A 19,899-nucleotide genomic window follows, 5' to 3' on the forward strand; every position below is an offset into this window, starting at 1 on the left:
TGTCACCATTGATTATAATGTTAGCTGTGAGTTTGTCATATGGCCTTTATCACGTTGAGGTATGGTCCCTAAATAACCACTTTGATGAGAGTTTTTAATCATAAGTGGATGTTGAATTCTGTCAAATGCTTTTTCTGCATCGAGACAGTTGTGTGGTTTTTATCCTTCATTTTGTTAATGTGGTGTATCATGTTGATTTGTGGATGCTGAACCATCCTTACATCCCTGTAATAAACCCCACTTGGTCATGGTATATAATCCATTTAATGTATTGTTGAATTAAATTTTTAAAAACCCTGCTTTAAATTCAAAAATTTAAAAATTCTGCTACTTTTGGATGGAATGTTCTTATATATATGTGGTTTAAGGCTGATGCTTCATTATTGATTTTCTGTCTGGATGTTCTATCCATTAATGTAAGTGGGGTCTTAAAGTCCCCTACTAGTACTGTGTTGCTGTCAGTTTATCCCTTTAGGTCAGTTAATATTTGCTTTATTTATTTAGGTGTGCCTCTCTTGGGTGTGTAAATATTTACAAATGTTATATCTTCTTGTCGGATTGATCCTTTTATCAATATGTAATGCTCTTCTTTGTCTTTTATTACAGTTTTTGTTTTAAAGTCTATTTTGCCCAATAAAAGTATAGCCACCCCAGATTTCTTTTTGCTTTCATTTGCAGGGGCTGTCTCTTCCATCCCTTCACTTTCAGTTTGTGTCCTTCCGTCTGAAGTGAGTCTCTTGTAGGCAGCGTGTAGATGAGTCTTGGTTTTTCATCTATCCCGCCACTCTGCCCTTTGATTGGAGAATTTAGTCTATTTACACTTAAAGTAATTATTGAGAGGTATACGCTTATTGCTATTTTGTTAATTGTTTTTTGTAGTTCCTCTCTGCTCTTTTTCTCTTTTTTCGCTTCCCTTGTGGTTTGATGACATTCTTCAGTGTTATATTTAGATTCCTTTCTCATTATCTTTTGTGTAGGTTTTTGCTATGTAGTTAATCACAAGGTTCACTATATGACAGCCTATATATGTAACAGTCTATTTTAAGTTGAGAGCAACTTACGTTTAAGTGTATTCTAAAAACTCTGTATTTTTATTCCCTCCCCCTACGTTTTGTTTTTGATGTGATATTTTACATATTTCTATTTTGTATATCTCTTAATCAAATCTGGTGTAGTTAATTGTACTATTGGATTGGCCAAAAAGTTCATTCAGGTTCTTCTGAAAGATGTTGCAGAAAACTCCAAACGAACTTTTTGGCCAACCCAATACTTTTGTCTTTTAACCTTTATATTAGCTTTGTAAGTGGTTGATCTAGCTTTACCTTTATATTGCCTTTATCAATGACATTTTGACTTTCATGTTTTCTTGTTGCTAGCTAGGGGTTCTTCTTTTTCTCTTAAAGAAGTCCATTTAACATTCCTGTCAGGCTGGTTCAGTGGTGATAAGCGCCTTTAGCTTTTGCTTGTTTGAAAACTCTTTTATCTTTCCTTCAATTGTTTTCTTTTTTAAAAATTCATTTCAGTTGACATAGGACTATTCAAATGTTCTTTCCTTTGTATTTATTTATTTTTAATTTATTTATTTTTTGGCTGCATTGGGTCTTCGTTGCCGTGCGTGGGCTTTCTCTAGTTGCGGCGAGTGGGGGCTACTCTTCATTGCGGTGCGCGGGCTTCTCATTGTGGTGGCTTCTCTTGTCACGGAGCATGGGCTCTAGGCACGCAAGCTTCAGTAGTTGTGGTGTGCGGGCTCAGTAGTTGTGGCTTGTGGGCTCTAGAGTGCAGGTGCAGTAGCTGCAACACATGGGCTTAGTTGCTCCGCGGCATGTGGGATCTTCCTGGACCGGTCTCAACCACTGTGCCACCAGGGAAGCCCAATCTCCTTCAATTCTGATTAACCTTGCTGGGTAGAGTATTCTTGGTCGGAAGTTTTTCCTTTTAGCACTTTGAATGTATTGCGCCACTCCCTTCTGGCCTGCAGCTTCTGTTGAAAAATCAGCTGATAGTCTTATGGGGGTTCCATTGTGCATAACAAGTTGTTTTTTTCTTGCTGCTTTTAAGATTCTCTCTTTATCTGTAACTTTTATCATTTTAGTTATAGTGTGTCTTGGTGTGTGTCTCTTTGGGTTCATTGTATTTGGAACTCTCTGGGCTGTGGGAGAGTCCCATGGGACTGTAATTGTAAACTGTGCTGACCTCTAGACCAGGAGATCTGGAGGTGCTCCCCAGGCAACAGTTACAAAAATCATGACTTCAGATGAGTGTATAAGCCCCTTGGAAGGTACCAGAGAGCTGTGGTGAGGCTAAGAGAGGGTGCAAGGGTTATGCCTCCCTGCCTACATTCCAAGTGCGCCTCTGTAGCCTCTAGGTGTGTGGCAAATCTAAGCCCGTCCCTCAAGTTGAAGCCCTAGGACAAGTAAATGGGCCCTTTTGTGCAGGTGGGCTGGGGGTGTGTTCCAGTCTGTTGTCTGTGCAGTGCCCTGGGTGTGGTAGCCTGCCCAGAACCGTCTTTCTGATTGTTACAGTCCTGTGGGGCCTCAGGACTCATGCCCTCCCGGGCCAGGGGATCAAGGGATAGCCCCTGTGTGGACCATGTTCATCTGCTGGCTTTTGCAAGGCTGCAGGAGAGAGGGTTGAGTATGGGACACACCTGCAGCTTTAGTGATGCAGGTGAAGAGCCCTGGGGCGGGGCACTCTTGTGACTTCAGTGAGACTGTGCGCCCACCTCCACTAGCAAGGTATAGGTAGAGTGAACAAAGGGGAAAATGGTGCTTCATCCCCGAAGAAAGTCCCACCTGTCTCTGCCCCTCCAGCAGAGGCTTTAAGACTAGCAAATGGGGGGCTTCCCTGGTGGCGCAGTGGTTGGGAGCCCGTCTGCCGACGCAGGGGACGCGGGTTCGTGCCCCGGTCCGGGAAGATCCCACATGCCGCGGAGCGGCTGGGCCTGTGAGCCATGGCCGCTGAGCCTGCGCGTCCGGAGCCTGTGCTCCGCAACGGGAGAGGCCCTGGCAGTGAGAGGCCCGCGTACCGCAAAAAAAAAAAAAAAAAAATTAGCAAACGGGTCTCCTTCACATGCAGTCCAGGCACTACTTAAACTGCTGCCTCTGCGCTGGGTCCTAGGACCAGTGAGACCCTCAGTAGGAGTATCTCAGATCCCTACACTCCCCAGGTCCCTGGGACATAAGCCCCCCTTGGTTTCCAAAGCCAGACAGTTTGGGGGCCTCGTTTCTCTGGTGCTGATCCCAAGGTCTGGGGTGCCTGATGTGAGGCTCAGACCTCTCGCTCCTCAGGGAATAGCTCTGGACCTTTGAGACTCCTCCCTGTTGAGGGTCGCCTGGCCGGGGGTGGGGATTTTGGTGAGACTCTGTGTCTGCCTCTCCTACGCATCTCCGTGTGGCCCTTTTACCTCCTGTTGTTGAGAAGCTGCTCAGCTACTGCTGTTCTTTTTCAGCAGCGCTCGTTCTATATGTAGCTGTAGTTTTGGTGAGTCCATGGGGGGAGGTGGGTCCAGGAACTTTCTATGCTGCCATCTTGGATTGACCCCACCCCCACCCCCAATCTGAGTACGTTCAAGCTCTGTGACCTGGTTTTGTGCGGACGTGACACGGTTTCTGGCTCCTCGGCAGCCCCAGCTACTGGTTTTGAAGGAACATGTCATTTGTCCAGCGTGTTAAGACCGTGCTTCCTCCAAATTTAAGCAGTGGTAACCAGACACAAAGAAAGCAGCTTTGAAACCTGTGAGATCAGGCTTGGCATTTCCCTTCAGGTATTCCTTGGATCTCTGAAACTGTGACAGAGGTAGATTAGGAATCCCAGAGGGTCTCTGGACCCCAGTGCCACGGTTCTGGTGTTGGACGGTTTCTCTGATAGAACTTTCTAACAAGGGACCCTGGGGAGGTGGCGAGCTGTGAGGTTTCCAGGTCCATGAGATCCAGGTGGCTTTTAAAACTCACACCTATACGGTAGTTGAAAATGCGTGTGGACGTTACTTGTGGGCTTCCTGAGTACACTTCCTGAGCTCAGCCATTACGGAGTTGGCATCTGTTGTGCACGTGATGCTTATGGAAACACCCTCTGGCAGCCACACAGCCACACACAGCTCCTGCTCTGCTTTCCCATGGACTCATTGCTTTAGTACAGACGGTTGAGCATCATAAAGTTCCTTGCCTTTCATTGAGTTTTGTTTTTCACTTAATTTGCATACACACACACACACTCTTTTTCAGATTCTTTTCCATTATAGGTTATTGCAAGATATTGAATACAGTTCCCTGCGCTCTACAGTAAATCATTGTTGTTTATCTATTTTATATATACTGTAGTGGTGTGTATCTGTTAATCCCAGAATCTCAATTCATCCCTCCCCCTCCTCCTTTCCCTTTTGGAACCGTAAGTTTGTCTTCTATGTCTGTGAGTCTGTTTCTGTTTTATAAATAAGTTCATTTGTATTATTTTTTGAGATTCCACATATAAGTGATATCATATTTGTCTTTCTCTGACTTACTTCACTTAGTATGATAATCTCTAGGTCCATCCATGTTGCTGCAAATGGTATTTCATTCTTCTTTATGGCTAATATTCCAGTGCGTGTGTGTGTACACACACACACACACATACATGCACACATCTTCTTTATCCATTCATCTACTGATGGACATTTAGGTTACTTCCATGTCTTCTTGGCTATTGTAAATAGTGGTGCTATGAACATTGGGGTTGCATGTATCTTTTCGAATTATAATTTTTGTCTCTTCCAGATATATATGCCAAGGGTAGGACTGCTGGATCATGTGGTAACTCTAGTTTTAGGTTAAGGAACCTCCATAGTGACTCTAGCAATTTACATTCCCTTGCTTACCTGTATTTAATATTTGAATTTTTGATGCAGTTAAAAAAAAAAGTCTTAAGAATGCAGACAACCTAAAACCTCTATTTAAATGCATCAGTTTGACAGGGCCATGAAGATCCACAATACATTTAGGCACTTTTCATTTAAATAGATTTGATTTTAACAGATATTTATTTTCCACCCTCATGAATAACATTTTGATTAAAGGTGGAACAAACACACTCGTGGGGAAAAAAGCTTAACTCACTAATGAGGAAGTATACTGAGGATTACAGGTTTGAATTTGTGTGCCCAAAGAGTGATGTCTTATTGCCCTGATGGGAGGTGGAAAACCAAACAAAGCACACCAGCCTCTGGCCTCAAACACCCGCCTTGTGCAGAGAGCGCTGGAGCTCTGCAGGGTCAAACAGGAGGCAGAGGGCTTTGTCAGGTCACTTACAAAGGTGATGCATCTCGGGAAGCAAAGAAGCCCTAAGCCCAAGGCCTCACAGTTTTTGAAGAGCTCAGTTGATTGGCCCCATGGTGACTACAACACTGTTTAGCAATTAGAAGAGAAATATTCCAGATGATTTGATACCAAATTAGGTGATGGAGGGATGAACAGTATTCTAAAGATTACTGAACCAGGAGTTTTCACTGAAAATTGCTAAATTTATAAGTACTGGTCACTTCACTCAGCTAATTACACTAACTGGACATCCAGAAGACCATTTCCTGGAAGAACATTAGATTCATTAGGAAGAAGCATCAAAACAAGCTACCAAGAATGACATATCAGAATTGGTAAATTAACACAAGCGAATCATCGGAGGCTTCCTGTAAAGACAGCACACACTGAGCGGAGCTGATAGCACAGTTCTGCTCCTCCTGGAAACTCTGGGGTTCAGGAAATACGTTGTTGGACTTGCAGAGCAGCTCCCCCAAAGGTGTCCCTGCTGGTCTGGATCCACGTTAACTGACGTTCTTAAAATGCTGAATCCAATAAAGTTCGAACAAAGGTCAACTTATCACAGGATCCAAAAATGATAGTTTACATCTAATAACTTGGGCAGTACTGATGTCAGCTACATCAGAAGTGATACCAGGCACGTTTGATTTGGTGAAAGACAGCTTAGGCTAGATGAAAGTCTGTTCTTTGTATTGGGATCCTGAGTTGAAAATGTCACTTGAGGGTTTTGCAAAATATGAAAGTGTAGAATATAAACCTCCTGAGAAGCGTTTTGTGAAATTAAAAGATTGCACTGAGCTTTTTTTTTTAAGAGAAAAGCTAGGTGCTTAAGATCCCTAGTATCGTTAAGCCACTAAAATGGGATTTATGGTCCCAGCATCTGGTACTTGTTGCAGCTCAGGTGATTTTCTTATAGTAGATATCTGAGACACAAGTTGGATACTTCGTTTGCTTTTCCTATCAATGACTTGGTTATACTGGAATTCCTAATTAATCCAAATGCAAGTCTGTTCCCTTAGAAATTGATTGCTGTTTCTAGCCTACATGGAGGGGTCGAAGGGGGGCACTGTATGGCTTTTCCAAGAAGAAAATATATTGGAAAATGGTATTATTTTGATGACTGTGGTGTCAACTGTGTGTGAAGGCCAAATTGTGTTGAAAGCAGTCTATGTACTCTTCTGCCAGAGAGAAGCAACTTTCAGTGGAACTGGCTTTTTCCCTCCACAAGCATCCCATTTAGAAAGTGCTGAGATAGCGGTGATGATGACAGTGTTACAGGGAATGAGTATGCGCACCAACTAATGAAAGTGCTTGAAGCCGTAAGGAGGGTGTCATGCTTGTGTCTGTTGAAGCGATGTACTTACTTACCCACCAGTCACACAGACATGTGAGATCGGGAGCTTCAAGATAGCCAAATACAGATCCTTCATCCAGTTTTAACACGTGCAGAATTTGAAGTGAGACACGGTGAAAGCTTTAATAGAACTGTCTCTCAATCCACTTATAGTCTTGAATTATGAATTACACATATTTTGGAATGTAAAAATGTTACATTTATAAAAGCTCAAGTATCTCATTTTAAAAGGTTGAAAGTACATTTTTAAAGGTGGTATACACTCAGTGTTTACTGTTTTTCCTTATGCACTGTATCTTACATTTCTGATAGGAATAGATAGCAGCATGAGTGTTTTCCAGTGAGCGCCAAGACTCCACTGTCCCGTGTCCAGTCCGGATGCTGGTGCTTTCTGTGTGCAGGGACTGGAGAGAGGTTGGCTGGCCTTTCTGGCTCCTTGTCACTGTTGGCACTTGACCTGGCTCCTTTCTGGACACTCACCCACCCCTTGAATTAATCACTCCTCTCTGTGCTCTCATGATATTCGTGTGTATTGGTTCTTCTGTTAGGCATCTTCTTAGAGTGACTCGTGTACACGTTTCTGTTTGATACGCTGAGCTCTTTGAGGATAGGGACCCAGTATCCGCTAGACATCCCAGCGGCTATTACTTGGGAAACCATTTCTATCGTGACTGCCCCACGTACCATCCAGGGTTTGTAATTTTCCTCCTATTCAGTTTGAGTGGATTCTCACATTTGTTTTGGGTAAAGTTGGAAAAAAACGACTCAATAACTTTGTTAAATAAAAAAAAAAAAAAGAAAAGAAAAAGGACCAACAGAAAAAACAAAAGAAACCACCCCAAACAGCCTCCCACCTTCCAAACCCCAGGAACGTGCTTCCCAAGTAGGAAGGAGGGTAGATTAATCAAGGCTTTGGTGCCATCTTGTGGACATTTGTTGGATCACAACAGAATTTTGCCTTTGATTTATTCTCAGTGAATGGCTATTAAGTTTCAACCTTTTAAAAATGAGGATCCTTCATCTGCAATCCCTTTTATAATTTTGGTAACAGCTTTACTGATCTGTAATCCACACACCATACATTTCAAAGTGTACAGTCTAATGGTTTTTAGTATATCCAGTTACACAACCACCATCGCAATTTTAGAACATTTTCACACCAAAAAGCCAGCCTGTGCCCTTTAGCTCTTGCCCCCAATCCACATTTCCCGCCCCTGCTTCCTGTCTGCAGATACGCCTCTTCTGGACTTTTCATACCGTATGAAGTCATGCCGTACGTGCCCTTTTGTGTCTCACTGCTTTCTCTTAGTATGTCTTCAGGTCTCACCCGTCGTGTGGCATGTCGGTGCTTACTCCTTTTATTACAGCCGAAGTGATACCCCCGTGGGCATCCCCCAATTCATTCATTCATCACTTGATGAACATTTGGGTTTGTTTTCACTTTTTTGGCTCTTTGGAACTGCTGTGAACATTTGTGTACACGTTCTGAGTGGATATGTTTTCATTTCCCTTTGGTATGTACCTAGGAGTGGAATTTCTAGGTAAAAATGGCAACTTTTTGATGATCCGCAGGACTTTTCCAAAATGGCTATACCATTTTATATTCCCACCAGCAGTGTGTGAGGGTTCTGATGTAATTGTATTTTTGTATATTTCAAGAACACTCGTAATGGTAACATGCTGCTTTCAGTTAAGCTTTTTCTAATTTTTGTTAGAAGTTATGTAAGTATAGCAGTATGTGCCAATTACTGGAAAAAAAATACCCTCAGTTTAAAGCAATTACTTGTTAATTCACCATCCAGAAATCTACGTGTATTTATTTCTAGAATTCCATGTGTGCATGTATATACTTATATTTAGTTTGACAAAATGGGATTTTACCACACATACACTTTTCTAGGTCAGTATCAGCAATGTCCTGTGAACCTGTATATCATTACAACATCTACAGACATCTGGGAAAAGGCGTTACTGGTGTGTGATGTTTTCTTGAAGTACACAGGGTTCACAGACCCTGGAAAGACCCTGCGGCCATCAGGCTGGGGGCTCCTAGCTTCACCTTTAGTTTTCTTACCTTAAAAGCTAAATTACTCTGTCAGTTTTGGTTAAGACACAATTTCCTCAATTTAATTTTTAAAATTTTTTATTTTTATTTTTAAAAAGCACTCACTGAAAATGACCGAGACAGCCAGTCACCATTGAAGAATCCTCTGTTGTCGACGTCAAGACCCCTGGTTTTTGGCAAGTCCAATGGTACATACCTCTTTTCATTATCTTCCGTCAGGCACACCACTGCAATGGTTAAGGGCAACGGATTTCACGGCTCTTCTTAGAAGCAGACTAATCTATTCCCTCCCGCCTGGGAGTTAACACTGAGACCACTGCTTTCAGAGGCCAGAAACTTTCCAAACTGCCTTCAAGGCCACCACCACTTTATTCCTCTTCATCTTTCAGGGCTCCTCTTGTAGCAAGAGGTAACTCGGCTACCATCATCTATTTGTGGCCACTTTCTGTAAAACAAGACTTCTGGTCTCTGCTTTTCAGTTTGTATACACGGCATTTGCTTAGTGGAATTCCTCATCCCCTCACCATTCCTTTCTACCTAGTTTCCTTTTGCTTTCATGGAATTTACTTAGACTAAAGTATATACTGTGTTTCCTTTGTCTCAAGGTGATACAGTTGATTATCAGAAACAGCTGAAGCAGATGATTAAAGATTTAGCCAAAGAGAAAGACAAAACTGAGAAGGAGTTGCCCAAAATGAGCCAGGTATGGACTGTATTCTGTGCAGAGGATTCACCATTGTGCCGAGTGACCGGTTCAGACGTAGGCTTTTTAATTCAGCTGCACCCCCTTCCCCGTTACCTCCAGAGCTATAATCAAAGAAAGACCTTGTAACTTCTGGGAGCTGAACACTGTGATGTTTAAATGGGAAGCATTTAAACTGTGGTCCATTCAGCTGTCCAGATACCCAGAGCTCTTCAGGAGGCTGCCACACACTTCATTCTTTGAAGAGTTTTTATTTTTAATAAGAGAATTTTAAAAAAAATTGGCTGCACGTGGGATCTTCGTTGTGGCACGTGGAATCTGGTTCCCTGACCAGGGATCGAACCTGGGCCCCCTGCATTGGGAGCGTGGAGTCTCTTCAGGGACCTCCTGCACTGGACCGCCAGGGGAGTCCCTGAAGTTTTTATATCAAATTCATTTACCAGGTTGTGATGCAGATTTATGCCCTAGAGCGATGGAAGCTATTTGGGGGAACGTGTACACAGCATTCTTCATGTAATAGTGTACTCTTTCTGGTTTCCTGAAAATCACTGACTACATATTATACTGTCCTGATAAGGCTTCAAGCTGAAAACGTCCCTTTATTATAGGACTCAAACCCCTTGAGCAGGGTTATTTTGTTTTGTTTTTTTTCCCCACAAAACAAAGAAGTGTTGCTCAACTCTGCTGAGTTGCTTTCAAATATTCTACTCTTTGGATATAAAGTCAGTTAAATCTCAGTGTTGTCAGTCATACCTCAGTTAACAATCATGGATGTTTCTCCCAGGTCATTAAACACTAAATTAGTAGCTCAACCTTTTTCCTATTCCTGGAGTAATTGGGCAGCTAAGTTCCACCTGCGGTACCTCTATCACACAACATAAAGATTCTGTTTGGGCAGGAGTATGTGTGTAGCTTGACAAAGCATCAGGCATCACTGTTCTACTTCATTTAATGGCCTTTAGTTGCTGCTTGGCATTCCCAGCAGATTACCAAATCATAATCTCATTCAATCTTAATATTTAGGCCGTTTCCAACCTTTTGCTATAATAAACCCTAGCCTAAACATCCTTATAAACAAATCTCTGTGTACAGCTTTTGAATACATTAGTTGTCCTGCTGGGTTAAAGGGTCTAACACTTCTGTATAGACAGCACAAGTCTACACGTGTGCTGAAATCCCCTGGACTATTAACGGTGTGTCTTCAGTATGATGGAAGGGCAGAGAATACCTCTTATTTTCTGCTTCAAAAAGTACTATGTGGTTTTTTTCAAAGAACTAGGTATTAATAAGTTTGAAGAAAGCCCACGATATGCTTCTATTCTTGTTACGCTGCTACATGCAGACTTGTTTTTTCTCAATTCCAGAGAGAATTTATCCAGTTCTGTAAAACACTGTACAGTATGTTCCATGAAGATCCAGAAGAAAATGATCTGTATCAAGCCATCGCCACGGTAACCACTTTGCTGCTGCAGATCGGGGAAGTGGGGCAGCGGGGCAGCAGCTCTGGAAGCTGCTCCCAGGAAGCAGGGGAGGAGCCGCAGGCTCTGGTTCCTTCTCCTGAGCAGGACTCGGTGTTTGCTGACACCCACAATGGGAAGAGCCCCGGCGAGTCCCAGGCATTTCCTGAAGCGGCACAAGGGGACTGGACTGTCTCCCTTGAACATATTTTAGCTTCACTTCTGACTGAACAGTCACTAGTCAACTTTTTTGAAAAGCCACTGGACATTAAATCCAAACTTGAAAATGCCAAGATCAATCAGTACAGCCTCAAAACGTGTGAAATGAACCGCCAGTCACAGCCTGAACTCAAGCTGAGCAGCCCGTAGCAGGACAGCGGGTGGCCGAGACCAGTCTCCATACCAAAGCACAGGCCAGGTTTGTGGGCTGTCAGCCCATAACTCTAGGTTTGTCTAGTTCATCGTGAGTACACTTTACAAGCTGGGCATCTGGATAAGCAACCTGACAGCCACAATGGTGGCGGGGGTGGGGGGTGGGGAACTGATGCAACCCTCCAGCGTTTCTGTCTGTTCTTTAAGAGAATTCAGTTGGACACTGTCATTGCTAGAGTGTCTCACATCAGTTCCCTTGATGCTATGACTTGCAACTTCACTGTTACCAGATTTGCTGTAAAGGGCACTTCTGCTGTGATGCTAGTATTTTGTTCTCAGATGGAATATAAGAAAGTCAAATGTATGATACTAACCCAGAGAGGAGAAAAGCCCAAGCACTCATCCTTCACTTCACATGGGCGGGATTGAGAATCAAGTTCACGTTCAAGATTTAAGAGCCACTATCTGTGCAATTGTATTTGGCTTTTTTGCACTAATTTCGTTTCAATGCTGGTAATTGAAACCATTTTAATGTATTTGTTGTATTCACTTTGTGTCCTTCCAAAAAATGTGTACAAACCACGCTTTCAATGTTGGCCTCCAAGTTTTTTTAATAAGAAATTTTTGTATTGACTTGGTCTGTTTATATCTTATTTCAGTGTCTGAGGTCTTGACTGTGCCAGTGAATGGATAACCTGGAGATTCCTCTGCCCCACCATGTTCCCGGCGGATAGTACACTACACTGCAGGTAGCCCCCAACCCCACTACTGTCATCACCAGGGCTTCAAAAGGGGACCTCTTTCTGGCATTTTATTCGTATCAGTGGTACAAGCACTGATGACATATGATCCCTGCAACACCCTGCTTTCAGGCTGAATTTAGCAGACTCTGTTAGCAACCTTTTAAAGGTTACCCCTGAGCTTTTAACTCCACGTAAACCAGGACTAAAAACACCTCACAGGGCCACCACAAGTAAGTGAGCTAAAAAGGAACTGTACATACTTCATTAAACCTAGGAATATCCAAAGTGTACCATTTTAGCATGTTAAAAGTGGCAATTAAGTTCTACATGCCAGTGCCTGGAAAAATGTTATCTTAGGATTCACAAAACACACCTGTAAAAGCATTAACATCATACCCCCAATGTCCCAACCACCTGAACAGCCATTACCAAGCCAGGGATGCATTTCAAAAGCACCTTAGAACACCTGCCTAGGCCCTGTGCAAATATTCAGAAACTCCAGGGAATGGGGAGAAGGGGCCCAGGCACACTAGTTAGGAGACACTCTCCAAATGCTCCTGTAACTGGGAACTGCTTTAAAATAGACAAGCCTATTTTACCTGCAACTAGAAAAGGAAAATCAAGATGCGAAGGCAGCTCTGTAACTTTATTGGATAATCAGCAGTTAGTTCTCATCCACATTAACTGTCTGTAGATCTGCAAAAGAAGACAGACAGCCCGTCACCTTCCACACCCACACACCCCATCCCATACTTTCACACCCCAAGAACCTTTTCTTAAAGGGTTTAGGTAAATGTTACTATTCCACGTGACCTTTCACAACCCAGAAAACAGACCTATTCTGTATCCTTTTGCATTTTCCCACACCATGACACAATTTAAAAAAGGTTTAGGGTTACCGATTATGCCTGTAACTTATATCCCTACTGGAAGGATGCCAGGGATATAGGTGCACAGTATTTGAACAAATGAATTCAGGTTATAAAAAGGCTGAGGACTTAAACAGCTTTGTGGGATGAAGTAGAACTTACTTTTGAAAGTGGTGACAGGTACGTAGGTAACCAACGTATAGAGCTTGTTTGGTGAATCTTCATCTTCATTCCGTTTTCTGGACAACCGCACACGGATACGGTATGGGACATTCCTGAAAAATAGAGAACGCTGGTGTCAGGACGTACTAGTGTCAGTAGGCAGCCACCACTCCCACGCTGGGGCAGCACTGACCCTGCAGGCTATACCGAGCACGTGCAACTGTTGAAGGTTCAGCTCCCCGCCTCCCACACAACAACTCCTCGGGGCTCGGCCAACCTCTCAGCAGCATCGCAGGCGACTGCATCCCCACCTTTTCTTGATCCAAGGACAGAAGGTGTCCTGAAACTTCTCTCGGCTCATGCCATACCACTCCTCCCCTATCTCAAGGGAGCTCACAGGCACCAACGCCAGCCTACTGCACGGCTGAATCTCAGGTCCCTGTCACCGCATCGGACTCCAATGTTAAGACACCCCGCCCCCGCCCCCCCCCCCCCCCACATCTTACACATCACCTAGTCCCTGCCAGCTCCACGCCCCGTGGCCGGTCCCACTTCCACCGTCCTCCCCAGCAAAACCAGCCCCCTGCTTATAAGCAGGTCTTAACCTCGGCACTACTGATACTTGGGCTGGATACTTGCTTTTGCGTGTATTTGGGTGGCCTGCCTTGTGCGCGGTACAATGTTTGGCCCGTGACCACCCCCCACTACTGACAACCAAAACGCCCCCGTCTCCCAGGAACTCTGCTCCAGCGGCTTCCCAGTATACGTCCAGACAGAAATCCAAACTCTGTGCCACCACCTACAAGATCTGTCCCCTGCCTAACTCTCCATCCCCACTGTTCTCAAGCCGTACAACCTGCTCCACCTTCACCAACCTCTGTCCCGAAGTCACTGAAGTTTGTTCTCGCTTTGCGTGATGCTCTTACCTGACCCTCACACTGCTGGCTCCTACGTCATTTGGGTCTCAGGTCAAAGGGCTTCCCTGCAGATACTACCCCACTCTCTGAGTCAGTTATTTTCTTTATACCTCCATGTGCATTAGCTAGTGGAATTGTGAAAGTTCATCTTACAACACAGACAACTTGAGTACCTTATTCCTTTGGCCCAGACAGCTTTGTTGAGCCTGGTGTCAATGCGTACATCCGGAGTTCCCATCTCCTTCATGGCAAATTTCCGTATTTCTTTGAGTGCCCGAGGGGCACGTTTCTTGAAACCCCTGAGATTCAAACATAAGTAAATAAATCAGTTAAGTACAAAATTAAATGAAATACACAATATACCATGTCCTATTTTCATAAAACAAATCTAAACTAAGCCTTGAACAAGGCAGGAACAATTCTTTCCTCCACCACTATGTAATGCCCAGCAACTACTATAATACTTGGGACACAGAAGACACACAATCTACTTTCAGTCACATAGAACAAGGACTCTGTATACGATCCTTAAGAGATGCTAATATACACACTGGCCAACCCTTTCCTGATAAAACAAAAACACCCCCAAGGTCTAATACCATCTGCCAGGGAGAGTATAATCTAAGAATGATGTTAGAATACACTTGAACATAAAGAACACAGAAGTAAATATCGTGTCCTCGGGTCAAAATATTATTAAATTATTTGCCACATCTTAAGACATGGGATTTAACGGTTCATTATTAACTTGGTCTATGCTTAAAGAGCAGGGGCCTGAAATGTACCAACTCCCTCTCAAGAAACACGATGAGGGCAACAGTTAATGCTCCGGATCTCTCGGCATGTGTTAGGCACCATTAACCTGTTGTTTAGATGAGGATACGTAAATTCCTTTGAATTTCATGCTTTCAGTTAAATACAAAACGTGAAAAAGCCCAAGTTTACTACCGGCTGAAACGGTCAAGCATTTGGATAAGCAAAGGTTATTCCAAGTGGGGCAGAGACCGAAGCTTAAAGGCTGTGCTCCCCCGCCCCAGGACTGTGACTGTCAATTACCATGTCCCCCTTGCTCCCTTTGCTCTACCCCTCACCAGCCTCCTTGAATCCATCAAGCAAGGTCGCTTCGTTCACTTAAATATTTAACCACCTAGAAATAAAAGGCACTAGAGATAACAGCAGTAGGTTTAACAGACAAAAGCCTGTTTCCCACGTAGCTTTCGTAGTTGACACATGGAGTATGTCAGATGGTATCAAGCGCCACAGAGAAAAACAGACCAGGGAAAAGAGGGAGCATTAGGGAAGGAAGGGGGCTGCAGGTTTCAAGTAAGATGGCCACTGAGACACTGAAGTCCAGACCCAAAGATGATGAGGGCAACTATTTATCTACCTAATAGAAAAAGCATTACGGCAGGGGGAAAAAGGTAAAACTAAACCCAAACTGTGAGCTTGAATCAGGTACTTGCCTGCTTTGATTAGGAAAGAAAGTGGCCAACCCATGTGGAATCATAGCAAGAACTTTGGCTTCTCATCTGAGTTAAGATGGGAAGCCAGTGGGGGCCTTGAGAACAGCCCGGGTGTCTGGGGCTGGAAGAGGGAGCCAGGAGCTGGAGCCGCTAACTGCAACCATCAAGAGAACGCTGGTGGGACCAGTGCGATCAGCCTGGGGAAGGCCAAGCCAAGAAGACACACTCACTTGCCGCGAAGGCCACGGGGAAATGGGAAGGTCGGGGGGTGGAGATGGACGCCAGGAGTTTGGTGTGGGGCCATGTAAAATTTTTGAGATACCCATTTAAACACGCAAGTATACAGGTTAATAGCAGCTGGATACGCGAGACCCTAAAGCTAGCCGCTGTTACCAAGCATAGGTAGAGAGGGGCTGAGCCCTGGACTCAACGCTAAGAGGACGGGCTGTGAGTAACAACAGACTAGACTGGGGAGGGGCAGCAGCTGCGGAAGCACGAAAACCACCACTGTGGGATCTTTGGAAGTAAAGCAAAGAATGAACAAAGGACTGTCAACTGCTGCCCATCAAGTATGACCGAAGGTTTAGTTCCGTGAAGGTCTTCACTTAGGGCTCTTATGACAAAGCACAGAATGCCTGGAAAACCTGCCCACCCACAATGCCTCACACCCACTCTTCTAATGTCCGCTAACTGTGTGGCCTTTAAAACACCGCCCCTTTCACCTTGTGACTTACTTTCCACCTGCAACTTTTCACCATTTTGTATCTGGATGCTTGTCTAACTTCCCCTACTAAGTAAACTAGGAAGGCAGGCTCTCCGGTTCCCTGTTGAATCCACAGAGCCCAAGACACAGTAAGTGCCTAATATGCTCCCCAAACGAATATACGCACGCCCCTCAAATTAAGGGGTGAGGGGAAGAGAACGTGGTTACCAGCAGCATCTATGCACAAAAAAGGCACGGGACTTTTGACCCAAAAGCCTCGAGACCCCACGTACACGACACTCCTTGGCTCACACACGGTCAACGCCTGGCCGGAAACGCCAGGCCCAACGCGGACGCTGCTGCACACTGAGCTCCCTCACAAAACGGGCCGTCCAGATACGAGACTGCCCGAGCAAGCGCAGGCAATTCTGCTCCACGGACTGGTGCCCGAATAGAGTATTCTGCAGTGCAACACGTGCTATCGAAAATACCCCAAGTAACAGTGTTCAAGAAGAGGTTTGGTCTCCATTATCACTAGTAAGCACCATGTGCAGAAAAAACGGGAAGCCTCGCTAAGCTTGAGAACAGGAAACAACCAAACCCCAGAGACGAAAACCAAGAACAAGCACGTTCCAAATCCTTCCCAATATGCTCGCACCTCACTAATCCACAACCTCCAGGTGTCGCCGGCACAAACACTGCCCTATAACCCCACCGATACGCTCTTTTCTGGTCCCTCCAGCAGCTGCACTGGCGGCATTACAGCTTTACCGATGTTACTACGCATCTGTGGAGGTCAGCGAACTAAAGGAAGCCCATCGGAGTGTTCGTATTCTGGGCCGGGCACAGTTTAACTGGTTACCTTTACTAAGGCCTAGACACATCGAAAAAGCTTGCTTCCCCTCATATACACATCTTTCATCCTTCAGGCCTGCCAAGGTGTAACTGCGAAACAGAGTGAAATGATTTTATCGTTACCGTATTTCTCCAAGTTGGCTCTCCCAGAAACCTAATCTGTCTAGGTATTAACCTCTGAGCATTACGCTTTAACCCCTGTAAGCCTTAAACAAGGTCCACGGAATACAGACGAGCTTTTGAAGAAATGCGTAATTTCTAGACCACACAGCATCCAGACGACTAGACTGACCCCAGGGACAACCAGACCGCCATCTCGGGAGCCCCCATCAGCAAGGCATAGACGACCGTAGGGGTACTCACACTCCGTGGATGCGCTTGTGAATGTTGATGGTGTATTCTCTGGTCACCACCTCGTTGATGGCGGACCGGCCCTTCTTCTTCTCGCCGCCCTTCTTTGCGGGAGCCATCTAAGCCCAGGCAACAACGAGGCTCAGAGCGAGTGGGACAAACCCAAGCCAAGTCCTCCCTCCCGGCCCGGCCTCACGCAGCCGCCCGCGGAGAGGGTCCGGCGAGGCCCCTGAAGCCCCAAGTCTGGACAAAGCCAAGCCGGCCACCCCGCGCAGCCCAAGCATCCGCGCCCCTTAGGTGCCCCCGCCCCGGAAACCCCCGCGGCCCGGGTTCCCCTAAGGTTGGCCACTCTCTCTCCCAGTCTCCGGGAGCCCTTAAATGCAGCGCAGATTCCCGTGCCGTCGGAACGCGGGGCCCTGGGCCGGGTCAGGAGAGAGCCCGCTGTCCTAGTCGACACAATCCGGGGCGAGGATGCCGCCGGATTCCTGCAGCCGGCACCGAGCGCACATACTCACCTCGCTCGTCCGGGGTTAGAAAGGAAGACCGGGAGGGATTGTGGGAGAAGGAAAGCAGGGTCGCAAATACAACTTCCGGGTCACCTGGAGGCGGGTGGAGGGGGCGGGTGAGAGGAGGGAAGAGGCGAGGCTGTGACGTAAGCGGCGCGCGCCGGGAGGGAAAAATCTAGAGGGCCTCGGGCGCGGGACCTGGAGCGTCGCGCTCTCTGCGCCTGCTTCCGGCCGCGCGACCCCGCCTCCTGCGCGCGAACGAGTGTGGGAGGGACTTGCGCCTCCGGTCTTACTCTTCAGAGGAAACGGGACCTTGGTCCCCAGGTGGAGGAGGGCGTGGCGGAGAGGGAAGTCGCTCTTCTGTTTTTCCCACTCGCTCAGTGATTCGGCCAGCGGTGTCTGACCCTGTGTTCCCGGCTGGAGGCCCGGAGATGACTGACGCGGCTGCCGCCCTGGAGGGGCTCCGGTCGGGCAGAGCGGGCTCGCGAGAAGGGCGTCCTCGCTGCCCGGACCGGGGAGCCTCTCGGGGTTGGGTGGGGGGCCGCGATCAGCCGCAGTGGGACCTGGGCTAGGGGCGAGGAGGGGGGCAGAGCAGAGGCCTGCACAAGAAGTGTTTCGAAATCAAAATCGCCAGTTTGTAACTGACTATATGAAGTGTCAATTTAGGAGACTGTTAGTAGTTGACAAAATCACCTTAGAAAGGGAGAGTAAAATACTACACAAGCTATTATATTGGAGAAATCAATATGATTTCATGACCTTAAAGAAATACCTGTTTTTCGCTCTATCACAACAAAATGGCCCAATAATAGCAATAGAGAAGCAGCACTTTTATCCAACACCTGATGTAAGATACGTACCTTGAGAATGAAAAGGGAGGAACCTGACGCCAGGAGGTCGGGTGTGAGTTGACAGACTACAGAGCCAAGTCCCGCGTCCCCAGGCCAAACCCACGGGTTCACAACTCTGGACCTTCAGTCTGCTGATCAGAAATTGCGTTCTCTTTTGGAGGGGGCGAGGGCATGATAAGATCCTGAAACCTAGGGAGGTGTAAAAACTTTACTGGGTGAGTTATGGAAACCCTAGAACGGTATGTTAAAACTGGAGCGCTGAGAAGGTGTGAGAATGAGCATGTTGTAAAATACAGACGCGTTAAATCTGTGATATTCACATTTTGCAACCAGTTTAGATGTAAAGATATAGAGTTATATTTTGTGGATCCTTTTAGAACTTTTAAGAAAGCTTCTGTATCAGACTTGAGATTTTAATTCTTACAAGGGTTATTTGTAATCTCTTTTCATAATTGGGGAAATTCTGGGGGTAAATTCCTAAATATTGACTCATTTGTTGTTTAAGTAGCATGTGATTAATAAGGGAAATGTTGACTATTTAATGGTTAAAAGAATGCTAATCGATAAATTTATAAGATTAGTCAGTTGGACATTAAATGACTTACAGTTAGTGGTGACTATCTTTCCACGTACAAAATCCCCTCTGACAGAAAGGAATTTACCAGCATGGAGGATAAAGTTTTTCCGTTTATGTCGATGGGTGGGGTCGTGGCTCCACTGAAAGAGGTGGGGACTTCGGGAGGGGCAGATGGTTTTAAAGGAAGTTGAGTCACATACTGAATTAAATTCAGGACCTTTTAAGTGTGTATAAAGTGGTAACCCAATATTGGAGTATATATTTTAAGGCCTGTGCTGATGGGTTACCCTGCTTCTCCCATAACTGGACATTGGCTGGTTAGGGAATAATCCTAAAGGAAATTTTTTTTTTCTTTCTGATGAGCTTTTTTCACCTGGAAAAATAAAGCTGCTTCACAGATACCATAAGGCTGTATATTTCAGCTATTTCGTCAACCACGTTATGCATACAGAAGTATGCTGTCGTTTGTACCATCGCACATAGGCATTGTATGAAATTCATACGTCTGTGTCCAAAAAGCCACATATGTCATGTCTCTGGAGGATCCAAATTAGTTATTTGTCTAGGTTATTAAGGGATGACTTTAAAACCTTCAGGCTTCACATAAAGTGAAGAGAGAAACTGAAGCAATTTTCTACCCAACACCCACATTTTACC

The 19,899-nt window shown here is 45.3% G+C and overlaps 2 protein-coding genes across 8 annotated transcripts in view; one reads left to right on the forward strand and one right to left on the reverse strand.

Annotated features, from left to right (window-relative positions):
* TBC1D8 (TBC1 domain family member 8) overlaps positions 1-11,878 on the forward strand; it is a 121,157-nt gene extending 109,279 nt beyond the window's left edge. For all 7 annotated transcript variants that reach the window (XM_033401762.2, XM_033401760.2, XM_033401763.2 and 4 more), the window contains 3 exons: positions 8,812-8,901; positions 9,319-9,416; positions 10,781-11,878. In XM_033401762.2, coding sequence (XP_033257653.1) covers positions 8,812-8,901; positions 9,319-9,416; positions 10,781-11,242 — 650 coding nt within the window. In that variant the 3' untranslated portion in view covers positions 11,243-11,878. The remainder of the gene's footprint in view (positions 1-8,811; positions 8,902-9,318; positions 9,417-10,780) is intronic.
* A 741-nt stretch (positions 11,879-12,619) lies between these two features.
* Positions 12,620-17,842, reverse strand: RPL31 (ribosomal protein L31). Its single transcript, XM_012535938.3, has 5 exons — positions 17,824-17,842; positions 17,321-17,427; positions 14,110-14,235; positions 13,020-13,132; positions 12,620-12,684 (listed from the first exon to the last, which is right to left on the reverse strand). Exons 2-5 carry the CDS (start codon positions 17,425-17,427, stop codon positions 12,653-12,655), a joined length of 378 nt encoding a protein of 125 aa, XP_012391392.1. The 5' UTR covers positions 17,824-17,842; the 3' UTR covers positions 12,620-12,652.
* Between the last annotated feature and the right edge of the window lie 2,057 nt (positions 17,843-19,899).

The sequence above is a fragment of the Orcinus orca genome, chromosome 13, assembly GCF_937001465.1.
Source record: "Orcinus orca chromosome 13, mOrcOrc1.1, whole genome shotgun sequence".
In the NCBI taxonomy this organism is placed as follows: domain Eukaryota; kingdom Metazoa; phylum Chordata; class Mammalia; order Artiodactyla; family Delphinidae; genus Orcinus; species Orcinus orca.

Coding starts and splice junctions, on each gene's coding strand:
- RPL31 (XM_012535938.3), bottom strand. CDS start 17,427: ATGGCTCCCGCAAAGAAGGGCGGCGAGAAGAAGAAGGGCCGGTCCGCC. Junction 14,236..17,320: donor CACAAGCGCATCCACGGAGT/GTGAGTACCCCT, acceptor TTTGAATCTCAG/GGGTTTCAAGAAACGTGCCC. Junction 12,685..13,019: donor ACCTGTCACCACTTTCAAAA/GTAAGTTCTACT, acceptor CTTCTTTTGCAG/ATCTACAGACAGTTAATGTG.